The sequence below is a fragment of the Anopheles stephensi genome, chromosome X, assembly GCF_013141755.1.
Source record: "Anopheles stephensi strain Indian chromosome X, UCI_ANSTEP_V1.0, whole genome shotgun sequence".
NCBI lineage: Eukaryota > Metazoa > Arthropoda > Insecta > Diptera > Culicidae > Anopheles > Anopheles stephensi.
In genome coordinates this window covers 16,422,470-16,448,847 of record NC_050201.1, presented here as the reverse complement: position 1 = coordinate 16,448,847, position 26,378 = coordinate 16,422,470, and the positions used below count along the sequence as shown (strand labels likewise).

The following is a 26,378-nucleotide window of genomic DNA, read 5'->3' as shown; positions in this document are numbered from 1 at the left end:
ACAATTTGTAAAAGAGCAGCGGAAATCCGTCAACAACAAATAGCCGATCATCATCTCCACTACCAATTATTCCAAGTTCAGCAAACAATACATTAGGTGCTTCCATAACTATTTTAGAAAATAGATTACTAGTGCCGGCCCGTTCCAATCCCCCACCACCATCTCCATTTGTTACTCCTGAATGCTCATTCACATCCATTAATCGTCCTGTTGTAAAGTATGCTTCCACTAAAGAAAACAAACATGGTCTTCCGTACCGCCCCCCAGCCTCCGGAAAACCAATCATTCCACCCAAACCAACCATACCATCCAAACCATCCATTCCATCTAAACCAGCCATTCCGCCTGAACCAACCGTACCTTCCGAACCTCCAAGTTCCACTCAATCTAATTTTGGGCTGGCAAATTTGTTAGACTCATTTCCATCGTATTCCGGCCTCTCCCAATTGGACAGAAAAGAAAGGAAGGTTGATTTAGGATTGAACATGATGGAAAAAACGGCAGCATATATTAAACTTGTTTTAAATCAGGTGTATGCAAATGGACCAACCGTCCCAAGAAATTTTGCATTAGATAAAGTAAACACGGAAGAAGCTCTATACAAGTTGGATAATGACCTTCAGGAAGGAAATTACATGGCAGAATTGGTGAACGACATGACGCACATGTTGAAAAATATTAGCGATTTTAACAAAAGATTGTGCATTCTGATGGATCATGTTTTTGAGAAGGAATTTTTAAAAAAATGTAGCTGGACTGGGAGAGGATTACATTCTTCAAAAAATTGTGTAAGCAAATATTCTGCAATTTTAAAGTTATTCAAAATAGTCGGGGGAAACGAAGTTTCCAAACTTACGGACGATCAAAAAGAATTTTTTCTTATTAAAAAACTTTATAATATTAAGCCAGTTGGACAATTAACGGTTAAGAAACGACGAGTATCGGACTCTGACTCTGACAAAATAAGTTAAGTTAGTTAAGTGATTTAGGTTAAGTAGGTTAAGTTAGATTATGAATGAATTAGTCTATACCATAAAAACTAGTTGTACATTTTCTGAACTTTATTTTTTTCAAATATACGTTAAAATATGTACATAAATATAAAATATAGAATATGTAACTACATCAACAATATGTATATTATACAACAGATAAAGTTTTATTTGTTTATTACATTAAAATGTGCAAAGGTGGGCTGATATAAAATGAAATATCATCGACAGAAATTGCTATAAGCTTAACTTTAACAAAATTTAACTCTACTGTAGTGACCGGGGTAGCCCGCTTTCTTTCAAACCACTTTTTTTATTTACTAAAACAAAATAAAGGACACAGAATGATATGTTCTTCCGTAGAGTAATCCAACTCGACTGCTGTATTTTTCTACCCCAGCTTTCAATCTCATAATCGCTCCCTCTCTCACACACTTTCTCTCTCTCTCTCTATCTCTTTGCTTTGCTCTCAACAACCTAAGCAAAAAAAATATTCTTAACAGTTGCTTCCTAAAAATATAAATATGCAAAAGACAAAAAAACAAAATATTAATCTATCTAATATATCTCCATATCTTCCCACCAAGCAGGTTTACGCGTTTTTGAGGTCGTGATGGAGTAGGTGCTGAGCCTCTAGATGCACGTACTGTTTCTTCATCATTTACAACCGCTTCATCGTGTTTATTAAATTTACTGGGACACAACTTTATATCCCGGATATTCCTCGCGAATCGAGGTTTCCCGTTTTCATTGCGAATTATAATTTTAGCTCCCTCTCTATTAAGTACTGTAAAAGTCTCCTTAGAAAATTTTCGATCAGTTTTTGTACGTTGAGGTACCACCACGATATCTCCTACCTTTATAGAACTTTCCTTCGCACCCCGTTTTCTTTCGGCGTATTCCTTACTTATTAATTTAGCGTGTGCATCATCTTCTCTCACGGCAACTCTATCTAAATCGGTTTTGTTATCCCACAAACCAGGAAAAGTCTCCCGATCCAACAAGTAGTTCGAAGGGAGCGACGTTCAACCTGGAGTGAAATTTACGGGTATTATGTATATGTACATACTCCTGAAGGGCTTCATCCCAGTTCCTATTTTCTATTTTTGCCGCAGAAATCGCCTTTATTATCCCCTGGTTCTGCCGTTCAACGGCCCCATTCGATTGTGCACAAAGAGGGAGAGACTTATGTATTTTTACTCCTTTTTTATCCCAAAAGTCTGTAAATTCTTTGCTTTTAAACGGTGGCCCATTATCGCTTTGGATGACGTCAGGCAATCCCCATAGCTTAAATATATTACAAAGCGCCGTATTAGTTGATTTTGCATCAGTAGATTTCAGCTGTACGACATGTAAATAACGGGAGTAGTTGTCCACGCAAATCAAGAAATGCCCAGAACCACATCCTTGCAATGATAAAAAGTCTACTTGAAGTATCTCCCATGGCCCTTCTGACAATTGTCGACTGCATAGGGGCACGGGTGGATTTCTTCTAGAGATTGCTAGACAAGTAGCGCAGGAACTAACGAATTCTTGGGCCTCTTTAGACATATTAGGCCACCAGAAATGTTCACGGAGAATTCTTTTTGTAGCTCCGCAACCAACATGTCCTTCGTGTGATGTTTCTATAGCTTTCTTGCGTAAGAGTATGGGTAACACTATTAGATTGTCTTTGAAAACTAGGGGATCGAGAGTCCTCAATTGTTTTTCCAAACATTCATATCTACTTAGATGACGTGGCCATTTGCCTGTTTCTATTGAACGCCGGACTTCTGCTAGCTCCTTGTCTTCTTCTGAAGCCCTTTGGATCTCTGACCATTAAATACACATGTTAAATGCATCAAGAGTATATAACATGTGCTCTTCTTCATCTTTGTCGAAAGGTTCATCTGCTTGACATTTGCTTATCAATCGCGAAACTACATCAGCAATATTTCGGACTCCGGGAACACAACGGATTTGGAAATTGAATGGCTGCAAACGCAGAGCCCAAGACTCTGCCCGAGTAATAGACCTTTTCCCAGATCTAAACTGTCCTCCAAAAATGAACATGTTCGCTGTTGAGTCTGTCCAAATGGTAAAGTTAATGCTCGTTAAATAATATTTGAATCGTTCCACTGCCCATACTATTGCTAAAGCTTCTTTTTGGGTACGTGGGTAACGTCGTTCTGTAACAGTCAATGATTTAGAAATGCATGCTATTATACGAGGTACACCTGCGGTATTAAATTGGGCAAGCACTGCTCCAAGACCAAATGGAGACGCATCTACAAATAACTCCGTTCTGTCTTTGTAGTTAAAATAGCCAAGCTTCTCAATTGAATTCAGTGCCGCGTTCTTTATATCATTGAACTCGAATTCTTCCAATTCAGTTCAATAAAAGGATAATGAATTGGCAAGGACTCTTAGATTTTTGGTTCTTTCTGCTCTGCTGAGGGTGAATCTTTCAAGAAAATTTATGAGGCCTAAGAAGCTTTTTACCTCTGATAATGTTTCTGGGCGTCGAAATCATTCGATGGCTTTTCTTTTGTCTCCATCGACTCGCCACCCATCATGTGATAGTAAGAAACCCAAAAATTTGACAGTTTGTTTTCCGAAAGCGCATTTGTCAGGATTCAGCAAAACATTGTGTTCTCAAAGACGCGATAGTGTATAACGAAGGTTTTCGTCGTGCTCTTCCTTTGTGTGACCAAAAACAAGAATATCATCGAGATAGTTTACTGTCCCAGGACATTCTGCAAGTACAACTGTCTGCAGGATTTCCTGAAAAATATCAGGGGCGTTGCACAATCCGAAAGGTAATCTAATGAAGCGGTATGTATCGTTGCCAGAGAAAAAATTTGTTAAATGCCTGCATGATTCATCCAGTACGATGTGGTAAAATGCATTAGTTATGTCGATAGTAGAAAACCAACCGGCTCCATTTAGTTTCGATAGTATTTCTTCTAATGTAGGCATTCTAAAAGGGGTTCTAATAACACATTTGTTTGGCCCTCGCAAATCAACTACTAATCTAATATCCCGCTTGCCCTTCGGAACTACTAATAGTGATGAACAAAAGGATTTGTCCATGTTGTTAGTCACTTTTTCAATAATATCAGATGATATGAGGCTTTGGAGTCGATTTTCAACTTCTGTTTTATATGCGGGAGGAATATTTGTATATACCTTTCTAGATGGGGGCAAATTTTTATCGTAAAACAGCATTACCGCTGGTATTTTAAATTTGGGAAAATGATCAGATGTGCCTAAAGTATTCACTTCTCCTAAAACTGATCTGTACATTGCGTCATGAGAGCTTAAAATTCGGACACCTAATCCTAATTGCAACACACTATATCTAGTCGCAGTGGAACGCCCTAAAAGTGGCTTTGCTCCTGGGATTACGTAAAATTTTTCGATTCCCGATGGACGGTCAGGAGAAATAAATAATTCGGCAAGAAAGGAAGCAATAACTGGAATAGGTCCACTGATAGCATATGCCCTCAACGGTTTATCCGTTCCGTTTGCCAGTTCATAAATTGGATGAGAGATCGGATCCCTCAATAATCGATCGAAAATATTGTCGCCGACAGTATTCACTTCAGCCTCGGAATCTATCAAAAACTTAACCTCAACTCCAGCCACTGTACAAACAACTGAACCAGCGCCTTCGATCCCACACAAATCCAACGAACACGTCACGTGTAATTCCGGAAGACACTCTGATACTTCTGCAGCGCTCCCGGATAATTCTGGAGTCGAAATCTGATTCGAATCAGTTGTTAAGAAAGGATTTCCCGTATTCGTGTTGATGTTGTTATTGGCTTGATCATCTTGGAATATTTTCTAAAATGATATAATTAGATTATTAGTTTACATCATCAATTCCATTTAATGAAAATGTCTCCGAGCGACAACAATTTATTATTTTTCTCTGAATTGCTATTATGACATTAAATCGCTTTCATAAACACTTACACCTTCCTCTCCTTGCTCGGCAGCCGAAACTGCAGCAATCTTCCTTACTTTGGGAGCCGATGATTGATTTTGATCCTTAACGGATTCACGCTTGACACGAGATGACGTGCATGCTCTTTGGATATGCCCTTTTGTCTGGCACAAATGACAAAACTTATCAACGGCAAAACAGCGATCCGGTTGATGACTTGTGCTCGTACAACGCCAACATGGCTTAAATGACGATGGAACAGCCCCACTTATGCGTGAATATCCTCCCCGGCTTCGTGGAAAATATCCTCTGCCTCGGTAGCCAAATTTTGATGCCTCTGCTCGATTTGATCCAGGAATACCGTAAGACACCGCCAATACACTTGAAGTTTCTTGGACGTTGTGCTTCTTGTTGTATATTTCCTCGGCTTGTTGCTCGATTTCGATTGTACGAACACGGTCCACTAGCTCTTGTAAAGAGTCACCTTTACGGGCAGCTTTTTCTGGATACTTCGCGGATCTTGTAATTCCTGGCATGGTTTTGTAAAACGTCTGCAACAGTCTCGACCAATTGGTCATCCACATAACCGCACATCTTGGCAATTGTTGAGACACGCCGCACATATTTTAGGTCTGATTCATCCTTATTTTGCGGTAACGATCGAAGCTTCTGCCGTTGGAACATAAGAAAGTCCCTCGACCCAAAATATTCCTCAAGGCGATGCATAGCACTGGAATATGGTTGGGAGAGCGCATCCGGGCCACCTTTCTTGGATGTGTTGTCCAAAATGTCCAGCAATTCCGGACCCGCCTTCATTTTAAAAATGTTTGCCTTCGTCGACTCTTCCTTTATTCCTGCCAATGCCAGACAGGATTCTAGTATTTCACGCCATCTATTGAAGGAAATTTTATCGATTTCCTCCTCTCCTTCCAAGGCTTTGCATTCACCAACTTGTAAAACCGAAAATGAAAGCGAAGGAAATGCTGAAGCTCCATCAATGCAAGGTTTGGGCGCACGTTGATCGTTGTTATCCTCCTCGGTCCACTCCTTATGCAACCGTTTTTTTTTTTTTTTGGCATCTCTGCAGCCTCTTATTGCTTTTTATACGGAGTATCAATTGATTAAGCGACTAATGGTGAAAATTTAGGTACCGCGACGAAGAAACTACCTAAGCTCTTTCACAGTATCGAAGCCGTTTGGACAGTTAACACGTTAATTCATGTTTGCTCGATGTCACGTACGTCATACTGAAGATTATTGTGTGCGTGAAACTAGCTCACGGCGTCGTAAGACATCACTCACATTGTCAACCGTGAACTTCCTTCAGAAACGATCAAACGTGTTCGCTAATGTCATTTATACAATTTTATCGTTGCTTCCGTAGATACTCCAGTACATGTGCTGTAATATTTTATATTGCATCAATCCTCTGATAGGATGTGCTAATTTATTTATGTGTTTAATTTCCTTTATATATAACTTTTATTATTTTTTCATTATTTTTTTTAAGCATCGATTCCTACTGGAATGTGCGTTAATGAGTATCTTTGCATCGATCCTCTAAAAGGATGTGCCTTAATTCCATTCTCATACATCGATTCCTGTCGGAATATGCGTTAATCTTAACTTTTGCATCGATCCGCTAGTGGGATGTGCTTTAATAGTCTTTTTTTTTTGTTGTTGTTGCATCGATTCCTGTCGGAATGTGCTTTTACGTACTGCTACTTCACATCGATCCCATGCAGGGATGTGCTTTAATTTAATTTGACTTTGCATCGGCGCCCTACGGCACGTGCGTTGAGCTAACTCTTTCTTGTTTTTCCTTTTTTTTATATCTGTTTGCATCGATTCCAACTGAAATGTGCGTTTTTTCTATTTTTTTTCTTGCATCGATCCTCTGAAAGAATGTGCTTAAAGAAACGTCTTCTTTTCATCGGTCCCCTGATAGAACGTCAGAAAAATTATCCTTTGTATCAAACCTTTTAAGGTGTGCGTAATTCCGTCGTCAATGTAACATAGATCACCAACACATTAACAGTCTGTTCTGCCAAAAGCACGCACGTCTGTTCTTATTTCGGAAAAAATCCAATTGTAATCAACTAAAACCTTTTACCCAACCTACGTAGATTCGTCCATCTGCGCCATTGTAGTGCGTAGCCCGTGCGTAGACCGGGGTAGCCCGCTTTCTTTCAAACCACTTTTTTTAATTACTAAAACAAAATAAAGGACACAGAATGATATGTTCTTCCGTAGAGTAATCCAACTCGACTGCTGTATTTTTCTACACCAGCTTTCAATCCCATAATCGCTCTCTCTCTCTCACACACACTTTCTCTCTCTCTCTCTATCTCTTTGTCTTTGCCCTGTCTATCCTATTCCCTACAGATAATACAACACGATGCACGTATAATCGTCACACAAAACTTTATATTACAAAATTAAACCCACGTATATTCCATGACAGAGAAGTGTCAACAACAAGAAGATGTTTATATATGTCCGCAAATCGGCATACAACAACCCACAACATGCATTTAACAAATTGTGAGAAGAGAAGATTCACAATGTAACTACGAAAAGATTTACAGTCGAGGCTTCATAAAAAGAATCCAAGAAGACACAATACTAATCAACGACGCAATTGCAGAAATCGCATCAAACTGCAGCAAAATGAACCAAGTACTGAACGGTTCCTTCGTCATAAAATTCGAAAATTGTAACATTATCATTAATGGAGAAATCTATTCAAACAACGAAGTCACCATTCCTGGTAAACCATTCAAATCAACAGCAGGAATCAACATCGATAAGGGTGAAATCGAACATAAACCGCCTCTCCAACTCATACAAAAACTCACCATAGAACATAGAGAAAAACTACAAAGTATTAACTTGCAGAATGATTCTCTAAGATGGAAAATTAATGTATTCCGAGGAACTTTTGCATTCATATGCCTATGCGCATTTAAAATCTGTTTATTCTTCCACTTCAAGAGAACGACGATAAAAGTAAACATGACTCAAGCGAAACTACCAGAAACGTTCGTTAGCAGCACGGATAAACAAACAAACCACGCACGGCCGATAAACAAACAAACCACAAAGCAGCGCACAAGCACAACATAATTTGCAACGCAGCATAATTCAGCACGCAGCATAATTCAGCACGGACCAGCGCACCAGCATCCATCCAAACAGTTCAGTTGATACTCAGACGCTAATCCGAACGATTATTAACTCCGCCGGACGATGGTAATAAAGTTAAGTTTCTTTTAAAAACACTTCTCCCGGACACCATGCGTTAACTAACGTATTTTTCTCTACTATCGACAACTTTTTATTCTCCTCAAAAACACCTCTATGCTACGCACAATCCAACACCAGAATCTCCCGTGTCATTCTTCGCCATCACTTTTTCTCCTCTTCTCGATCAACTACTTTTTCTCTCCGTCGATTCTCCCCATCTGCTAGACGCAACACCATACTGCCTTTAAAAGTTGCATAAAACACTACTCCCTTTAATTCACACATTACAATAATAAAATATACACGAAAACGGAAAAGTTATCCACTTGGTGGTCACCATCGCCCCATTACACCACTCCGCTCGAAAACCCCTTTCCGCATCATTCTTTCGCCGTTCGCTTGCTAAAATTATGTTTCATCACTTCCGGCGTGATCGGGATGGTGAACTTGGGCATCTTTTTCGCCTCCCGAAACTCGACAATACGAATCGGTTGTGCCTTGAAGGAACGCTGGCCCTCTTTGTTCGCTTCCATTTTGGCTCTCTGACCGTTGTAGAGATAAGACGTGAAAGAATAAATCAAATTGTTAACGTGACGCCAATACGTTGTAAGATAATAGCGTTGAAAGTAAAGTTGACGACGAGGTTGGAGAATCCACAGCTGCCCATATCCGCAAAACCATTCAAATATTGGTGATTGTTTAAGAGATTGGACTGTCGTGCATAATCAACCACGTTCATCAGTTAATGAAATTTTAGATATTTTCAGAAAATGGACCAGTCTACCGCTCCCCAAGGACTCGCGAACGTTGTTGATGGAAACATCAACAACCATCGACCAGGAGATACGGACCGTACCAGGAGGAGAGTTTTGGTACAAAGGAATTGAAAATAAGCTCAACAGTTACTTTCAGTAAGTATTTGCTATACGATGAGAAATAATATATCTTTAATTATGTATTTATCTTATTATATTTTAGGTCAAAAGCTCCGTCAACACATTTTATTTCAATTCAGCATTCCATAAATGGGCTTCCTCTTCAAAGAGGAGGACTAATGCAAATTTGGCCCATTTTAATGAAAGTTGAACAGATGCCCGATGCTCCAAACATGAAGATCGGGATCTTCTGAGGGTCGGCGAAACTTGAAAGTTTGGAAGTTTTCCTAAGGTCGTTGGTAGAAGAGGGCAAACACATCCATGAAAGAGGATTGCAGATTGGCGAGGAAGTACGTCAATTCAAAATTCGCGCTATAATTGCAGTTTCACCTGCGCGGGCTTTCATAAATGGTATGTAATATAATGTAGAGCAATTGGAAATGTGTAGAAATCAATCTAATAATTCATTGCTTTTGCAGCAACAACCTATTTTAATGGATACCATGGCTGTATGAGATGTACATGTGTACGAGTATATGCGGCAAACAAAATTGTTTTCGACACAGTTCGTGCTCCCCTAAGAACTGATACAGGATTTCGAGCGAGGGAATGTCCTGGCCATCATCAAGCATGGCGGACTCCGTTAGAAGAATTAACGGATTTCGACTTGGTTGAAAACGTACCCACGAGTGACCGCCTGCATACGTGTGATCTAGGGGTTACTCGCCAACATTTGTTGAATTTGATTGAAAATAAGTTTCCTAATATTAGATTACCTTTTTCAGCTAAACAATGGATAACATAATGTCTAACCAAAGTGCAGCTTCCCTCTTAGATTCATCGCAAACTCAGAGGGTTGAATGTAATTCGTTTTTGGGTGCAGAGTTCCGCACGTACTTGCACTGCGTCAGTCCAGTGCTGATGGAGGAGATTTTAAGCGGGGAAGCATATTGTCATTTTTTGCTGTACTTTTGTGCCCTGACAATATTTTCTTCTTCGTTTCATCGACCTCATTAGGAACGTGCAGCTGGTTTTTTAAATTCTTTTGTTAAAAAATTTGGGGAGATTTACGGTCGGGAGCATCTTTCCAGTAACGTCCATAATCTCCAACACATTGCACAGGATGTTTATCAGTACGGGCCTCTAGATGAATTTTCAACGTACTGCTTTGAAAATCACCTGCAGATCATTAAACGATCGGTTCGATCAGGCTTTCGGTGCGCTGTGCAAGTGGCGGCACGCGCAGAAGAACGATCTGCTATTGATGTGGCAAGTACAAGCTCAAGTCGTCGCTACCCTCGCTTGACTACAAACGGCAAAAGAATTTTTTTATCCTCTGATTTTGTTTTGCGCCCATTACCCAGAGACGAATGGTTTCTTACAAAGGGTAATGGGATAGTAAAATTTTTAAATGTTACACAAAATGATGATACTTTTTCTATTACAGGGACACAATATGAATATAACTTTAATTTATTTTATTTTCTTTTCAACGAGGATGATCCTGAATCAGAATTTTCATCATCGGACATTCTCATTTACGAAATACCCGAAGATGTTCCGACACAAACCGTAGAAGTGGATTTGGACTGTATTCGATGCAAACTTGTGGCCATTAAACCAGCATCTAGACCCGGAATATCGGTATTTCTACCTTTTATGCACACCCTTCGATTTTATTTAGTGAGTTTATCTCTCTGAGCATGTAATAAATATTTGCCAACGTTTAATGTTAACATTTTCTTTAGAGAAAGAAAGATACTCGGTTTTCAACAAAGCAAACCAAATTGGCAAAGCAACCATGAAACCGAATTGGTAAGATTAACTTGGGTTTGCTTCATGTTTTACTATTTCTTCTCCCTGTATTGCTCAACGCAGATGCAGATCGTGGCCAACTCATGAGGAAAATTGAAATTAAACCGCACACTACCGTACCATTCGATGGATACACGCAAAATTTGCTCATCTCATTTGGCCGAACAAATTGATAAATATTGAAACTCACACCACATGCAACTCTCTAACCACACACGTTTTGTGCTTTGAAGTATACCACATCGTGCTTGCATACACATCCTCTGGGAACACACGTAGGAAAACAAGGTAAGCACATTTTCAATTTATACTTCGAGTTTCTTTTATATTGTATCTAAGTAGTCAATATGTCCTGGTAACAGGAAAATTCAAACGATACCATCCGCTACACGGTACCACTTACTTCGCAAATCGTCACACAATGAGTAGTGAGTTGGATGATGGTTTATTAAAGAAATCTACCCGTATATCCCACATAAACTACAACTTTCTATCGTTTTTGCAGATGTTTGAAATACCAACAAAATGGTTAAGGAGGACACAGTGTACTTATTTCACTATCATGTAACCGAGTGCATGGTATTCATTGAGTGTGAAAGAAAGTAACATATTATCTGTTAAGTAAAATGCAATTATTTCTGCAATTTTTACAAAGATAAATATTACAAATTTAAAAAATGCTAGTTTAACAAATAAGATGAAACATTAATACAATTATAATTGAAATAGAGATAGATAAAGCATTATTCTGTCCATATTTCTGGTTGTCCATTCTGGTTGTGGTTGCAATCGGCATACAGCTGAAGTTATAATTTAATATTGGAAATTTCGTTTCTTTTTTATTGAACAATTATGATTGTTTGCTCATTCTGCCTCCAGCTTCCGTGGCGATTAGACGTGTTTCGCTGTGGAGCGTCAAACGGATCATTTGCGTACGGCAGATAGTGGTCATTGTCCTCGTATACGATAGCGTAACCAACGTGATTACCCGTATCGCACTAATCGGTGTCTCCGCCTTTCTCCGGCTTTCGCTCGGAGTTTGTGTTTATCGATCGAGTGGCGCCTAGCCCCGATCAACGTGTGTTTTTAGTGTTGTGAGTGTGTGTATCTGTTGATCGTTGCGATAAGCAAGCGTATCCCCGCATGACAGAGAGTAACTCATTTTGATGCCTCTCGCTACCCCTGACCCACACTTTCGAGCGATCGCGCAACTTACTCGCACTCCGCAATCCCACTTCATGCCTGAACGCTTCCACCAGTAGTGTGTTTGCCGAATATTCTTCCTGAGCATAAGCTACCCTCACACTCCACCTCGATACTACCTTCCCTTTCCATTCCGGAACGCTCGTTCCGTTGAGGTGTTAGAAAAATTTCGCCTTGCGCTCGGCTCACACTCTCGCACTCTCACATAGTCCACCACTCTACGCTACTCCTGAATGCTCTCTCGTTCTATGTGTTGGAAATTCACACTTGTGGTAGAAGGTTTACCAGACAGATCACAGGTAGATAAACAGTTTTCAACTTGGCTTGGCTTGGTGCGCATGAAAGTGGATTATAAAGCTTAAAATTTTTACCGTGTGGCTATTGAACGAGTTTAAGTGTATTCGCATGCGCGAAAGTGTTTGATCGTACTAGTGCAGTGAACCAAATAGTCGGTAGGTACCCAACGTAATGAAATTGTGTATAGTTTTTCACGTTCGTTTTTCATAACTTTTATACCTTTTCTAATTTCAGTTTTCTAATTTCAGTTCAGTTTTCTAATTTTACTGCTAGTTAAACGCAATAAATATTTTGTTTTGATCGACCAGCTGCTGTAAACATTCTGAATAAAACGTTCGATTGCATCGTAAATTGCTCCTTGCAACTAGGTTTCTAAGAATTGTTCTTTTATATCCATAACAGCTGTGCTTGGAGCGGGGAGCATCCAATACAGCAAAAGGAAAGAAAAAGAGAGCATGAGAACGAGTGCCGAGTACGCTCGCCGCTCACGCCCGGTCACTCAAGAAGGCTGAAACTCGAATGACTTTCAGCCCGAGTTTCAGCTTGCATGTTGCGCGACATCCTGTCAAGCGGGCGGGTCGACGCTGCATCGTCGCATCGATCGTGAACTGTCTTGTGTGCGTGTGTGTGTGTTTGCTCGTGCGCGCGTGGTTGCTTATCGTGTATATCGGTAAGTTTGTCTTCCCTTACTTCCCCCGTTGTCTCCGGTCCTGTCATGGGGACCGACTTATCGGATTCGGAGAGAGAGATAGAACCGAATGTGAAGCGTAAGCCTGGTCGCCCTAAGACCGCTCCTGCCACTAAAAAGGTGGCATTGGAAGAGAGACCGTGTTCCTCGAAGGCGTCGAGTGCCCCACCAGCAAATAGTTTTTGTGCCCCGCTGACAAAAGCTAATGATCAGCCATCTGAACATCGAGCTCGTGCTTACTCGGTGTCGTGGGAGGGTAAGCCGTTGGTTTATTTTATGCCACGTACCAAGCAGCTCGATGTAAGGACGATCGCGGCTGTTTTGTTTAAAAAATACCCGGGTGTTGCCGATGTGTTTCGGATGCGCCCGAACAAGATCAGGGTAACCGCAAAGGACCGGGCACAAGCCAACGTCATTGCGGCTGATCCAGATTTTACGGAGCACTACCGGGTTTATATTCCCGGTAGTCTGGTGGAAGTTACCGGCGTGATCGAAGACTTCGATTATCCGGAGGAGGAGGTGGTTAAATTCGGTGTAGGTGCATTTCATGCACCAGACACGCCGAAAGTAAAAGTCCTTGAGGCAAAATAGCTTTTTAAGCTAGATGCCTCATCGAAAGATGAAAAAAAATATATCCCGACCACCTCCCTCCGGATCACGTTTGAGGGAACGGTACTTCCGCAGGCCCTCATTTTAGAAGGCCTCCGGATACCCATCGACCGGCCATACGTGCCAAGGGTGGCCACCTGTTCTAAGTGCAGCCGGATTGGACATGCCGATCCGTTTTGCACTCGTAAGATTTGCTGCGGAAAATGCAGAGGGGCTCACGCTACTGAGGACTGCAAAGCCCCGTCCCAAAAATGCTCGCATTGTCGGGAGGAGTGGCATGAGGTAGCCTTGTGCCCTGTGTACCGAAAACTTCAAAGAGAGCAGACCAAAACAGTAGCCGAGAGGGCACGCGGCTCATACAACGATGCTCTAAAAGGAGCTAACGCAACGAACCCCTTTGCGGTTTTAGGTACAGCTGCAAATGGCGATGCCAACCCGGCTGCACTGGAACAGGTGCCATTGAGACCAGTAAAGAATGTGAGAATCCCGTACAAAAAAGTACAAAGGAAGGTCCTAAAGACGAAAAGTAAACCTTTGGCATCACAGCGCCACGCTAAAATTTCCCCACCCGTCCGAAACGCGACGCTGAGCCCAAAACTCCCGCCCCACAAATTGCCAGGAAGCAGCCCAAGAAGAAGCGATCTTCTCGGACCGAAGCTCCGGTGGAAAGCCTGGCTTTTCCGACGGAGCCCACGAGCTTCCCGAGAACCCCCACCCCGTCTCTTTCCGAGATCCTTGAGTCCCTCCTAATGACCCTTAACCTCCCGCAGCATCTGCACATGATCGCTACTTGGGCCCTTCCTTTCCTGAAGGGGATGATCAAACAGTGGCTGGCTCAATGGCCATGCTTAAGTATGATGGTCCGTTTGGATGATTAATGGCTCCTACGGCTACTATCATACAGTGGAACTGTAGGAGTTTGCTTGGCAAGCTAAACTCCTTTAAAGCATTAGTGGGCGAACACAACTGCGATGTGTTTGCCCTCTGTGAAACTTGGCTATCGGATGAAATTAAATTAACCTTCCCGGGATATAACATAATCCGTGAAGATCGCGTTACTAGGGGTGGGGGGGTACTGATTGGTGTTCGAAAGAGTCACACTTTCACCAGAATACCCACCCCTAGACAAGAAATGATAGAAACTGTCGCAGTTAAGGCAAAACTGGGCGTTCTTCACGTGACAATTGCGTCTATTTATATCCCCCCGATAGCCAATAATGAAAAGGAAAAAAATGAAAAGTTCAACGAGGATCTTGGAAATTTAGCAGTGGTCTTGCCTGGACCGCTTTTGATCCTAGGAGACTTTAACTCCCATGGAATCGACTGGGGGTGCGATAAGGATGACATTCGCACTCCTATCATCCGAGATTTCTTCGACAGATTTGGTTTTTCCATTCTCAACTCAGGAGAGGCAACTAGGATGCAGACACCTCTAAGTAGGGCGAGTGCACTGGACCTGTCTCTATGTCCATCAGCAATGGCCCTGGATTTTAGTTGGAAGGTGATCCAAGACCCTATCGGCAGTGACCACTTGCCGATAGAAATTTCCCACATCAAGGGAGGATGTCCAGTAGAAGGAATCCCCGTTAAATGTGACTTAACGAGGAACATCGACTGGACGAGATACGGCGAATTAATAGCCGCTTCGCTTTCACTTGACTTGGAAGATTTGTCTCCTGTCAAGGAGTACGAAAAACTTGTTTCAATTATAAACAAGTGCGCCCTTGAGGCCCAAACAAGGCGCTCCCACCAAGCAAGGACATTTAAAAAAGCAAGGACAAGGGACAAGGATTGCCAAGCGGCTTTCACCAAGAAGCGTGAGGCATTTAAAGCCTTTAAAGAAAAATATAAAGGACTAGAGAGAACGTGCAAAAACCTGTTGAAGGCGAAGAAAAAGGGTTATTGGCGTAGATACGTCAATAATCTAGACCCCGCCACTTCACTTAATTCGCTTTGGAGAATGGCTAGAAGGATGCGAAACAGCAACAACATCAATGAGAGCGAAAGCTTTTCTGGCGAGTGGCTGTATGAATTTGCCCACAAGCTTTGTCCCGATTTCGTTCCTGCGCAAAGCTTTACACAACATGCGCCTGGTAGTGACCCTAGGATGGATTCACCGTTCACAATGGTACGGCTGTCACTTGCTCTCCTATCAAGCAAAAATTCCTCCCCAGGTCTGGATCAGATTGGTAGCAAATTACTTCAAAATCTGCCCGACATAGGGAGGAAACGTCTGTTAAGCATCTTTAACAATATGTTGGAGGTCAACAGCGTTCCGCAAGAGTGGAGAGAAGTGACTATCTTGTCACTATCTTGAAGCCTGGCAAACCGCCATCAAGACACGATTCGTATCGGCCAATATCGTTACTGTCGTGTCTGAGGAAACTCCTTGAAAGGATGATTCTTTTCCGGTTAGAAGAATGGTTGGAATCAAACAACCTTCTCTCAAATACCCAGTTTGGTTTTCGTAAAGCCAGGGGTACTAATGACTGCTTAGCCCTTCTGGTAACAGAAATAGAGCTTGCTCGTGCGCGCAAGCAGAACATGGGATCTATTTTCCTGGATATACAGGGGGCATTTGACTCAGTATCACCATACAAGCTGAGTCAAAAATTAGAAAATGTGGGGCTGGGTCCAAAGTTGAATAACTTTCTGTTCAACCTTTTGTCGGAGAAAGCTATGAATTTCAACAATGGTCATGTTCAGCTAAAGGGGACCAGTTTCCATGGAGTCCTAGCACAAGGGTCCTGCTTGAGCCCCCTGCTATATAACTTCTATGTTAGCGAAATAGATTCTTGTCTAGCACCAAACTGCAGCATTAGACAATTGGCTGACGACGGCGTCATATCTTTTGCAAGCAAGGACGCTGCCGAAATACAACTGGCTTTACAAACCACTTTGGACAATCTTGCCGAGTGGTCTGAAAACCTTGGTATCAAGTTCTCTGCAACGAAAACTGAGATGGTAGTCTTTTCTCCTTTTAGCGACACGGCGAAAAACAGGGAGAAAAGACTATTTGACCCGAAAATTGATGTCTTTTTGTACGGTGAAAAGATATCAACTACCGACAATTTTCGATACCTTGGTGTTTGGTTCAATTCAAGGCTAATCTGGAGTACACACATCACCCATCTGGTGCAAAAATGCAGTAAAAGAATCAACTTTCTAAGGACAGTCACAGGATTCTGGTGGGGCGCACATCCAACAGACGTCCTGCGACTGTATAAGACAACGGTACTATCCGTGTTGGAATATGGAAGCATATGTTTCCATTGGGCATCCAACACGCATATCCTCAAACTAGAGAGGCTACAGTATCGTTGTCTTAGACTCGTACTAGGGAGCATGAAATCAACACACAACATGTCCCTAGAAGTGATGACCGGAGTGATGCCGCTAAAACTTCGTTTTGAAATGCTGTCGCTTCGCCTTCTAGTCCGTTCTTCAGTATCAAATCCCTTGATCGTAGAAAATTTTAAAGCGCTTCTAGAGACAGGTTCTAAGAGCAAGATCTTGAAAATCTATGAAGATTTTGTTGCCCTACAAGTGCATCCTAGCGCTCCACAGGCATTAAACCGTGCTGCCCTTCCTGAGACCTACAGTTCCCTTTTAACAACAGATTCCTCGTTGCACGAGGAAATTAAGACCATACCGAATGATCTTCGCCCGATGGTATGGCCATTTAGACCAAAGTAGCCAGTATTAGGAAGGCACCGGCTTCGGCGTTTTTAGTGAGTCCGCCGAAGCATTTTTCAAATTGCGGGAGCCGTGTAGTGTCTACACCGCAGAACTAGCCGCAATCTTGTATGCACTATTGATTATAGCAGCGAGACCTTCGGATCAGTACTTCATCTTTACAGATAGCCTTAGCGCTATTGAAGCACTACGATCCCCGAAGGCTGTTAAGAGTCAGCATTTCCTTACCATCAAAATCATAGAATTGCTTGGCTCCATGTTCGACAAGGCGTTCAGGATTTCGCTAATTTGGGTACCTTCTCATTGTGGAATTCCCGGCAACGAGAAGGCAGACTCACTGGCCAAAACAGGCGTCCAACAAGGCGCATTTTACGACCGTCCAATCTCGGCCCGAGAGTTTCTGCGCCTACCACAGCAACTTTTCCTGTCTCGCTGGCAGAGCATGTGGGAAGCGGATGATCTCGGGCGATTCCTTTTCTCGATCTCTCCGCAAGTGTCCTTGCGGCCTTGGTTCGGTGGGCTCTCTGTAGACCGGGCGTTCATACGCATGATGTCTCGACTTATGTCGAATCTTTTCGCGTTGAACGCTCATCTGCAGCGTATAACTCTGGCTCAGACGAAGGTGTGTGGCTGCGGTGACGGATTTCACGATGTGGATCACCTTCTGTGGTCCTGCGTGGAGTTTGAAACCGCAAGACCCTCCTTGTTGGGCGCAGTCGAGGGCATCGGCAGACGACCGGGCACAGAAATTAGAGAAGTGTTGGCGACCAGAGACCTCGCATACATGAGGCTCATCTTTCGATTCGCCAGAGACAACGGTCTTATCCTTTGATTCCACATCCCCATTATCCTACCAAACCATATCCGCCATTCCTTTTTTGTTATTCGTTGTGTTGTCTTTGTCTTAAGTGTTAAGTTTTTTTTTGTAGTGCCACGGGTGATCCGTTGACGAAGCAACAGCATCCGGGGTCAAAGTCGGCACTGTCGTAAAAAGGGAGGCAGAATTTTCTGTAACAGTGTCCTTCATCTCTGTCTAGCCTTGATGGGGCGAGCCCGGCCTGGCTGGCGTTGGGTTCGGAGGTGGTCGGCGGGTTCAACCCCGTAATTTGCAGCTGATAGCTTCTGAGTTCGGTGCTGGCTTGATCGAGCTTGGGCTATCACTGCTGGGCAGTTTGAGGAACACTGTGCGCAGGCAAATGTTTGTACTGTATATATTACTGTTTTCTTTTTGTATTGTTACAGTCCAGATCCGCTACACGGAAGGATGTTCCGTTCCACACACCACACTACCACCAACATAGCAACAGAAAGCAATAGACCCGGACCAAACCATCAACACAACCTCCACAATAGACATGATACCACACTGCAATCTCCACACACCGACAACCGAGCATGCCCGGGATAAGGCAGAATAACAGGGAGGAAATGCCTTGTTAATTTATTTGTACTTGTATTTGTCAACACACGCGGTGTTGTCAATACGGCGCCAAGCCGTCTAACTATAAATATAAATATAAATATGATTGTTTGCTTCAAATGTTACCAGTTTTACCGTGACCTAAAGACTGGATGATATGTGCCGGCTCTTGCCTATAATAATTTGGATGCTAGTGCAAGATGCCACTTAGTGTGTGCCTTGGCGTGTCGAGCAAGGGCTCTCACCTATACTTAAAATAAAAGTGTGAGACACCGATCGATTTGTGCACACGGTCCCCAGGTCTCGTTCCTCAGCTTAGATTTTCATAATCGAATTGGTATTGGTAGCGCCGACCTTTCACATGACACGATCGTTACAAAATCCTATCCGTACCATTCGCCCATACGTCATACCGATTATCCTGAGCGTGTAAATAAAGTTCGGGTACGCCAAAACATATAGGACGCATACCTTCATTTTCGCAGAACTGAATGGTGCGATACCGGCTCTTGCCTATCATCCTGATATTAGTGCAAGAGGCCAATCTGTTCTTGCGCATAGGCTCTCACCTATCATGTAAATGATAGTGTGAGACGCCGATTGATGAATGACTTGGTCTGTGCTCCAGCTATATTTGGCTTGCCGGAACTATATCCACCTCCAACAAGATAGTCGTTTCAACAAATGGGGAGTAGTAAATACAGAATTTGTTACCGTTCCGTCATAATAAAGACCAGCGCTACCATACCAACCTACCAAGCCAGAAACAAGGAACGAACAATGCTATATCTATCTTTCAATTGTAATTGTATTATTGTTTTATCATAATTGTTAAACTAGTGTGTCTTTTCATTGAATCGGTTCATGTTGCGAGAGGAAAGACGGCGAACCCTGCAACCGGGCGAAACGGTTGTCGGACTTACAACATCCGACAGCAAGTAACTGGCCACTAAACCGGTTTAGTAGCGTGTGTGAGTGTGTGGTCAGTTCGGGATCGGTCGAATCAGTACGACTGCAAAGGTCAAAGGCAGCGGAGCAAGGGTGAACCTTTTTTTTGAAGTTGATCTTTTTCTACGTAAAATCAAACCGATCGATTATCAAGTTTCAATTCGTAGTTACTATCAAACGCCCGAAATGCGCCTTCATATTTCTTACAATTGCAATTGGTGCACTTTTTCTTTCACCTTTTTCTGTATAATGTAAATTTAAATTAAGCTTGTAATAACCATTTTTATAAAAACTATATATACATTAGAAGTAACTGCATTTTACTTTACAGATAATATGTTGCCTTTTTCACAATCAATTAAACCCTGCACACGGTTATATGAGAATATACTTAGTACACTGTTTCCTCCTTAACCATTTTCAGTTGAGTTTTGGTTGTCCAATCTATAGAATGGTGCTCTGAATTGAGCTCTGTTAATAGGGTAGGATCCGAGGCTCCTTTCGGGGTTACACAGGCTCTTCTACCCAGCTCCTATTCCGTCTATATTCGTACATCAGCTATATTCGTACAGAGTGGGAACTTTCCCCACAACATATCCAAGCTTGGGTACACGGGCCTGTCCCAACGCCTTGGGCGGATGGTGGAGAAAGGCTAAAGAGGCCACAGGAGGGGGGTGGGCAGACTAGGCAACTGGTCTGCCTGTACGTCGAGGGGGGGGGGGTGCTGGGTGGTAACCAGACGTTAAACCGAACTGCCACGAGGCCTTCCAGAGGTACCTGGGGGCTTGAGCGCAGGGCCAGTCATCCTGCCTCAAGTAACCTATTGACTACAAAAAGCTTAAATAATTATGCGATACCCGGATTTCAAGATAGTAGACCCCCGCACCGTCCAAAAAATAATATTCTTATGGGCTCATGGAACGTACGCACTCTCGACAGAGTCGGAGCCTTGAAACAACTTGATGACGCCCTAGCCATACTGAACATGGACGTCGTAGCTCTACAAGAGATCCGTTGGTTAGGGAATGGTGTGCATAACAGGCGTGGCAGTAGCCGCTACGATATATGCTTCAGCTGCCACGACCGCCACCATATGCTCGGAACGGGTTTCTCCGTCGGTCCGCGGCTGAAATCCAAAATCATCGGCTTCAAGGCTATCAATGATAGGCTATGCACCCTGCGCATGCGAGGCAGATTCTTCAACATCAGCCTCATCAACGTTCACGCCCCTACCGAAGACAAGAATGAAGAGGAGAAGGACCTGTTCTATGGCCGCCTCACAAAAATCATTGACCAGTGTCCCAGGCACGATGTTAAAATCATCCTGGGGGACTTCAATGCAAAAGTCGGTAGGGAGCCAATGTACCGCCAATACATTAGAAGTCACAGTCTACATGAGCACAGTAACGACAATGGTAGTAGATTGGTCCAGTTTGCAGCTGCAAACAATCTGGTTGTGAGAAGTACCAAGATTGCGCGCCGAGACATTCACAAAGCTACATGGGTGTCTCCGGATGGAGCCACTTCCTATCAGATAGACCATGTGTTGATTAGCCGCCGAAGACAGTCGAGCTTGTTGAACGTCAGAACGTGTCGAGGGGCCAACATCAATTTCGATCACTTTTTGGTTGGCTTAGTGATTCGTTGCAGAATCGCCCGTCCCCGCATCAATGGGGGCGAAGTTAACACGCAGGCTCGGCTCAACACGGACGTCCAACGTCCAACAGGCATTCAAATCCGCTTTAGGTGAGGCTCTACTACCAGAAAACGAATATGAAACTACGAGCGAACGGTGGAACGCTCTAAAAACAAAAATAATAAGCTGTGCCAATACCACACTCCCACCACGTCGGGGCAACACCAGATCTGGCTGGTTCGACGAAGAATGTAGACAAGTGACCAAACGTAAAAACTGCGCATGCCGAGTAATGCAGCAGCGGCATAGAACGCGGGCATGCACAGAGGAATACTCACGGCTCAGGAGAGAAGAGAAAAGAGTTCACCGCACCAAAAAACAACTTTGGGATGAGCAGCGGGTGCGGGAACTTCAACATATCAGAGTGCGTTACGGACCAGGAAGAAAGTTTTACCAGGAGATAGCAGATCGCCGAAATAACATCAGACCAAAGGTGACCTGCTGTCGGAATAAGGATGGGGATCTGGTCAGTTACCAGCCAGAGGTCCTCTCGCGGTGGGCTCAGTACTTTGATGAATTGCTAAATGATTGGTTCAACGAACAGCTAGAGGCTCCACTAGCAGATGATATCATGCTACTGCAACCTAGCATAGATGAAACACGAATGGCCATCCGTCGGCTCAAGAACAACAAGGCACCAGGCACCGACGGAATAGTAGCTGAACTGATCAAAAACGGTGGTGCAGCACTCGAACAGGAAATTCATCAAATTATTACTGAGGTATGGGATAGCGAATCGATGCCTTATGATTGGAATCTTGGTATCATCTATACAATATACAAGAAGGGAGATAGGCTAGAGTGCAGCAACTACAGGAGTATTACGGTGTTGAATACCGCCTACAAGATCTTCGCTATAATCTTGCAAGATCGACTTGTCCCATTCGTCGAAGAGATAGTCGGAAACTATCAGAGAGGATTCCGAAACGCAAAATCAACCACTCACTAGATCTTCACGATGCGGTGAATCTTGGAGAAGATGGAGGAGCAACAGCTCCACTCCTACCATCTCTTCATTGATTTCAAAGCCGCCTATGACAGCATAGCCAGGGTAAAATTGTACGACGCAATGAGCTCTTTTGGAATCCCGGCCTAGCTTACCAGGCTTGTACGAATGACAATGGCCAACATCTCATGCCAGGTGAAGGTGGATGGAAAACTCTCAGGGCCTTTTGCTACCACCAAGGGCCTGCGCCAGGGAGATGGGCTCGCCTGTCTCCTCTTCAACCTGGCGCTAGAGAGAGCCATCCGTGACTCAGAGGTGGAAACTTCGGGGACCATCTTCTATAAGTCAATCCAGATCCTGGCATACGCTGATGACATAGACATCATTGGTTTGAGGCTCTCTCTGCTCTGCTAACAAACACTGATTTACGCAGGGGTGATGTACAGATAGGTGACCGCACCTTCGAAGTCGACCAAAACTTCACCTATCTGGGGTCAAAAGTCAGCACCGACAACAACATTGATGTTGAGTTACGCGCACGGGTGCTGGCTGCCAACCGGTCATACTACAGCCTGAGGAAAAATCTTCACTCTAAACACCTGTTGCGACGGACGAAGCTGGGACTGTACAGAACATTTATAGTCCCAGTACTCACATACGCCTCTGAGACATGGACTCTGTCCAAAACTCACTCTTGCTACGACAGTCAACCTGAACAGACGTGTTCTGCTTGTACTCCCGGTTCAGTGCTTCACCAGTGTTCCTAGTGTTACCTGTTGTAGTGAGATTTCTCTGTGCCTGTACAGTGTGTAGTGCGACTTGTTGCTGTTACCCTGTGCTGCTGTGCAGTGGTTTCTACCCGGTGTACCTGTGCGGTTTTCCTGTGTTGCTGTGCAGTGTCCTACCAGGTGTTTTTTTATTTTACCCAGTGTACCTGTGCTAAAAACTAATCCAGAAGTTCTATACCTCTCCGTGGTGCGTGCGTGACTTTTGTGCCGTGGTGCTAGTTTTAAGAGCTTTAGAGAAAGATAGGCCCTGGCAATTTCATAATTTTTGTGTGCTGGTATTAAAAAAGAGACAATTTAAGTGAGAAAAAAGACTCGTTTAGTGTAGGTGGTGTGTCGTGGTGATATTCTTTAAGTGTAGTGTGTTTACATTTACTTTTACGACTGACAGGACTTATAATTTTTGTTTTCCTGGGCCCGGCATTACAATGCCAGGCCCACCTTCCTACGAGAGGGATTTTCCCCCTCTCGGCGGGCCCTCCCGAAATGAGAGGACCCTACCAGACTACATGGACAAGAACAATGACCACGGAGACATGAAGTTCCTTGTCCTACAAACAACCGACGGCTCTCTCCTCCCAAAAAACCCTTTCGTCATTGGTAAATCGTTATCCTTCCTTGCTGGTGAACTTTCCGAACCCGGTAAAGTTATTGACAACGGCAAAAAACTCCTTATTAAGACCCGTAGTTCCAAACAATTTAAATCGCTACAAACCCTCTCCAAACTCATTGACGGGACTAGTGTGACAGTGACTCCCCATACGACCTTGAACAGTGTTCAGTGTGTAATCTTTTCCCCAGACTTGAAAGACGTTAGTGACGAGACAACTTTAGAAGAACTGAAGGATCAACGCGTAATTTCTGTGCGTAGATTCAAACGTAAAGTGAACAGTGAATTAGTGCCGATCAACATCTTCCTGCTCCGTATAAACACCACCTCGATCCCGTCATTCATCCGTCTCGGTGCCCTGCAAGTTTCTACCCGACCTTACTACCCAAAACCCATGATGTGCTACAACTGCGCTCATTATGGACACACCAAGATGAGCTGCAAGGTAGCTCAAGCCTGCGCCAACTGCGGTACACCTGCCCACGGAGATTGCCCCGTCGACCCCGTGTGCATCAACTGCAAAGGAACACATAACGCCTTCTCCCGTTCCTGTCCCCGCTACCTACAAGAAGAAGCAGTCATCAAGTACAAAGTAGATAACAACTGTTCTTACGGAGAAGCCCGTAGATCTGTTAGTTTGCCTGTAACTCCTTCCCTTGTCCAACAACGAATTACGTACGCACAACAAACGATGCAAGACGAAAAAGACATACTTATTGCTAATCTACAATCACAAAACCAGCAACAAGAAGAACTTATCAAAACACTAAGAGAATCAATCGACAGTTTGAGAAAACAAATAAACGAACAAGCATGCCCCTTTTATTTTAAACCAGCCCTCTGATCCTACTTCAACTATTCCACCATCTGAAGTACCTGAATTTTTTGAAAAACATTTTGCAAACGTTTCAGCTACAGATAATCCACGATTCCGCAGACGCAAATTTTCCGTAGAACAGATTCCACTTCCCCAAATAGATGCCACTAACCAATGATACAATAGACTTTTCTCAATAGCAGAACTTAACTGGGCCCTTAGGAAATGTCAAGGCAAATCTTCCGGCCCTGACAACGTAGGCTATCCTTTACTTAAAAACCTACCACCGTATGCAAAACTAACTCTTCTTAATATTTACAATAGTATCTGGTCCACCGGGAATATCCCGGCGGATTGGAAAACTAGCCTAACCGTACCGATTCCTAAACCTAACAAATCAACTAATGAAATAGATAACTACCGTCCTATCTCGCTCCTTAACTGCATAGCTAAGGTGTTGGAAAGGATGGTAAACCGTAGACTAACTCAGGAATCAGAGGACCGCAATCTCCTTAGCAATAACCAGCATGCGTTCCGGATGGGTAGAGGCACGGAAACGTACTTTGCCAAGCTGGACGATCTGCTAGATAAAGCCACCAGTAGAGAACGTCACATAGATCTAGCAATAATTGACCTCTCCAAAACTTTTGACCGAACATGGCGTCACGCCATCCTTGTACAACTGTCCCGCTGGGGCTTTGGTGGACTTTTAACCAAGTTCATTGCAAGCTTCCTTACGGACCGGACATTTAGAGTATTAATAGGAACCGAACTATCCAACCCCTACACACTAGAGAATGGTGTTCCGCAAGGAGCCATTCTATCGCCTACCCTTTTCCTTATTAGTATGGAATCCCTTTTTAGTTTTATTCCCACAGAAATCCAAGCATTCCTCTACGCAGACGATATCATTCTGGCCTCTTCATCACGTACTGCTTGTGAATCTCGTAAACTCCTGCAAGCAGGGGTTGACAGGATTCGACAGTGGTCAAGATGGACATGTTATGAAATATCACATACCAAATCCAAAATCCTCCATATCTGCAAACACTCTTTCTGCAAACAACGACGATCTATTACATACAACAATATACCAATACCTAACACTGAGAACTGCCGACATACTCAGCATAACACTCGACAGACACCTTTCCTTTCTTCCACATTCCAACAAGGTTAAGAAGGAAGCTAACAGCCGGCTGAACCTGTTCCGCATGCTCGGAGCTGGCAAAGCTCGGGCCTCCCGATCAACCTTGAACCGCATCATCAACGCCTGGCTCCTACCCAAACTACTCTACGGCATCGAGATTGTTTCCCGCGAGCGAGCAACCTTCGAGAAGAGAGTAGCACCCGTCTACCATACAGCCATCCGCTACGCCACTGGTGCTTTTGTCACCAGCCCGATTGTTTCCCTCCTCTGCGAAAGCGATTTTCTTCCATTTCAGCATATCATCACCAACAGACTCGTGGCAGCTGCAGCTCGGATCCTTGAGAAAGGAATCGACGCAACGGCCCTCCTTACCAGAGCTAACTCCGACCTGCAACAACTCACCAACCACCAGATTCCTCCGATCATCCCATCCAGCCGCCGGGGAACACGTCCCTGGTACCATAGCACTCCTGCCATAGACTGGGAACTGAAACAAACTCTCCGGGGAACCGGAAAAAGCAGCCACATCGCCAATACCACCTTTACGCACCTGATCCGGACCAAATACCAGCACCATCAACACATCTACACAGACGGCTCCGTTAATCGGGATTCTGCCGGCTGTGGGATCCATTCCAGCCTCGAAAATTGCGC

The 26,378-nt window shown here is 43.6% G+C and overlaps 2 protein-coding genes across 2 annotated transcripts; one reads left to right on the top strand and one right to left on the bottom strand.

Moving 5' to 3' along the window:
- Window positions 1-1,137: 1,137 nt before the first annotated feature.
- LOC118511614 lies at window positions 1,138-7,421 on the bottom strand. The gene is made up of 2 exons (XM_036054908.1): window positions 4,953-7,421; window positions 1,138-4,820 (listed from the first exon to the last, which is right to left on the bottom strand). Exons 1-2 carry the CDS (start codon window positions 5,544-5,546, stop codon window positions 3,627-3,629), a joined length of 1,788 nt encoding a protein of 595 aa, XP_035910801.1. The 5' UTR covers window positions 5,547-7,421; the 3' UTR covers window positions 1,138-3,626.
- Window positions 7,422-22,869: 15,448 nt separating this feature from the next.
- Window positions 22,870-25,997, top strand: LOC118511822. The gene is made up of 2 exons (XM_036055367.1): window positions 22,870-23,512; window positions 23,576-25,997. Exon 2 carries the CDS (start codon window positions 23,576-23,578, stop codon window positions 24,599-24,601), a length of 1,026 nt encoding a protein of 341 aa, XP_035911260.1. The 5' UTR covers window positions 22,870-23,512; the 3' UTR covers window positions 24,602-25,997.
- Window positions 25,998-26,378: the final 381 nt, after the last annotated feature.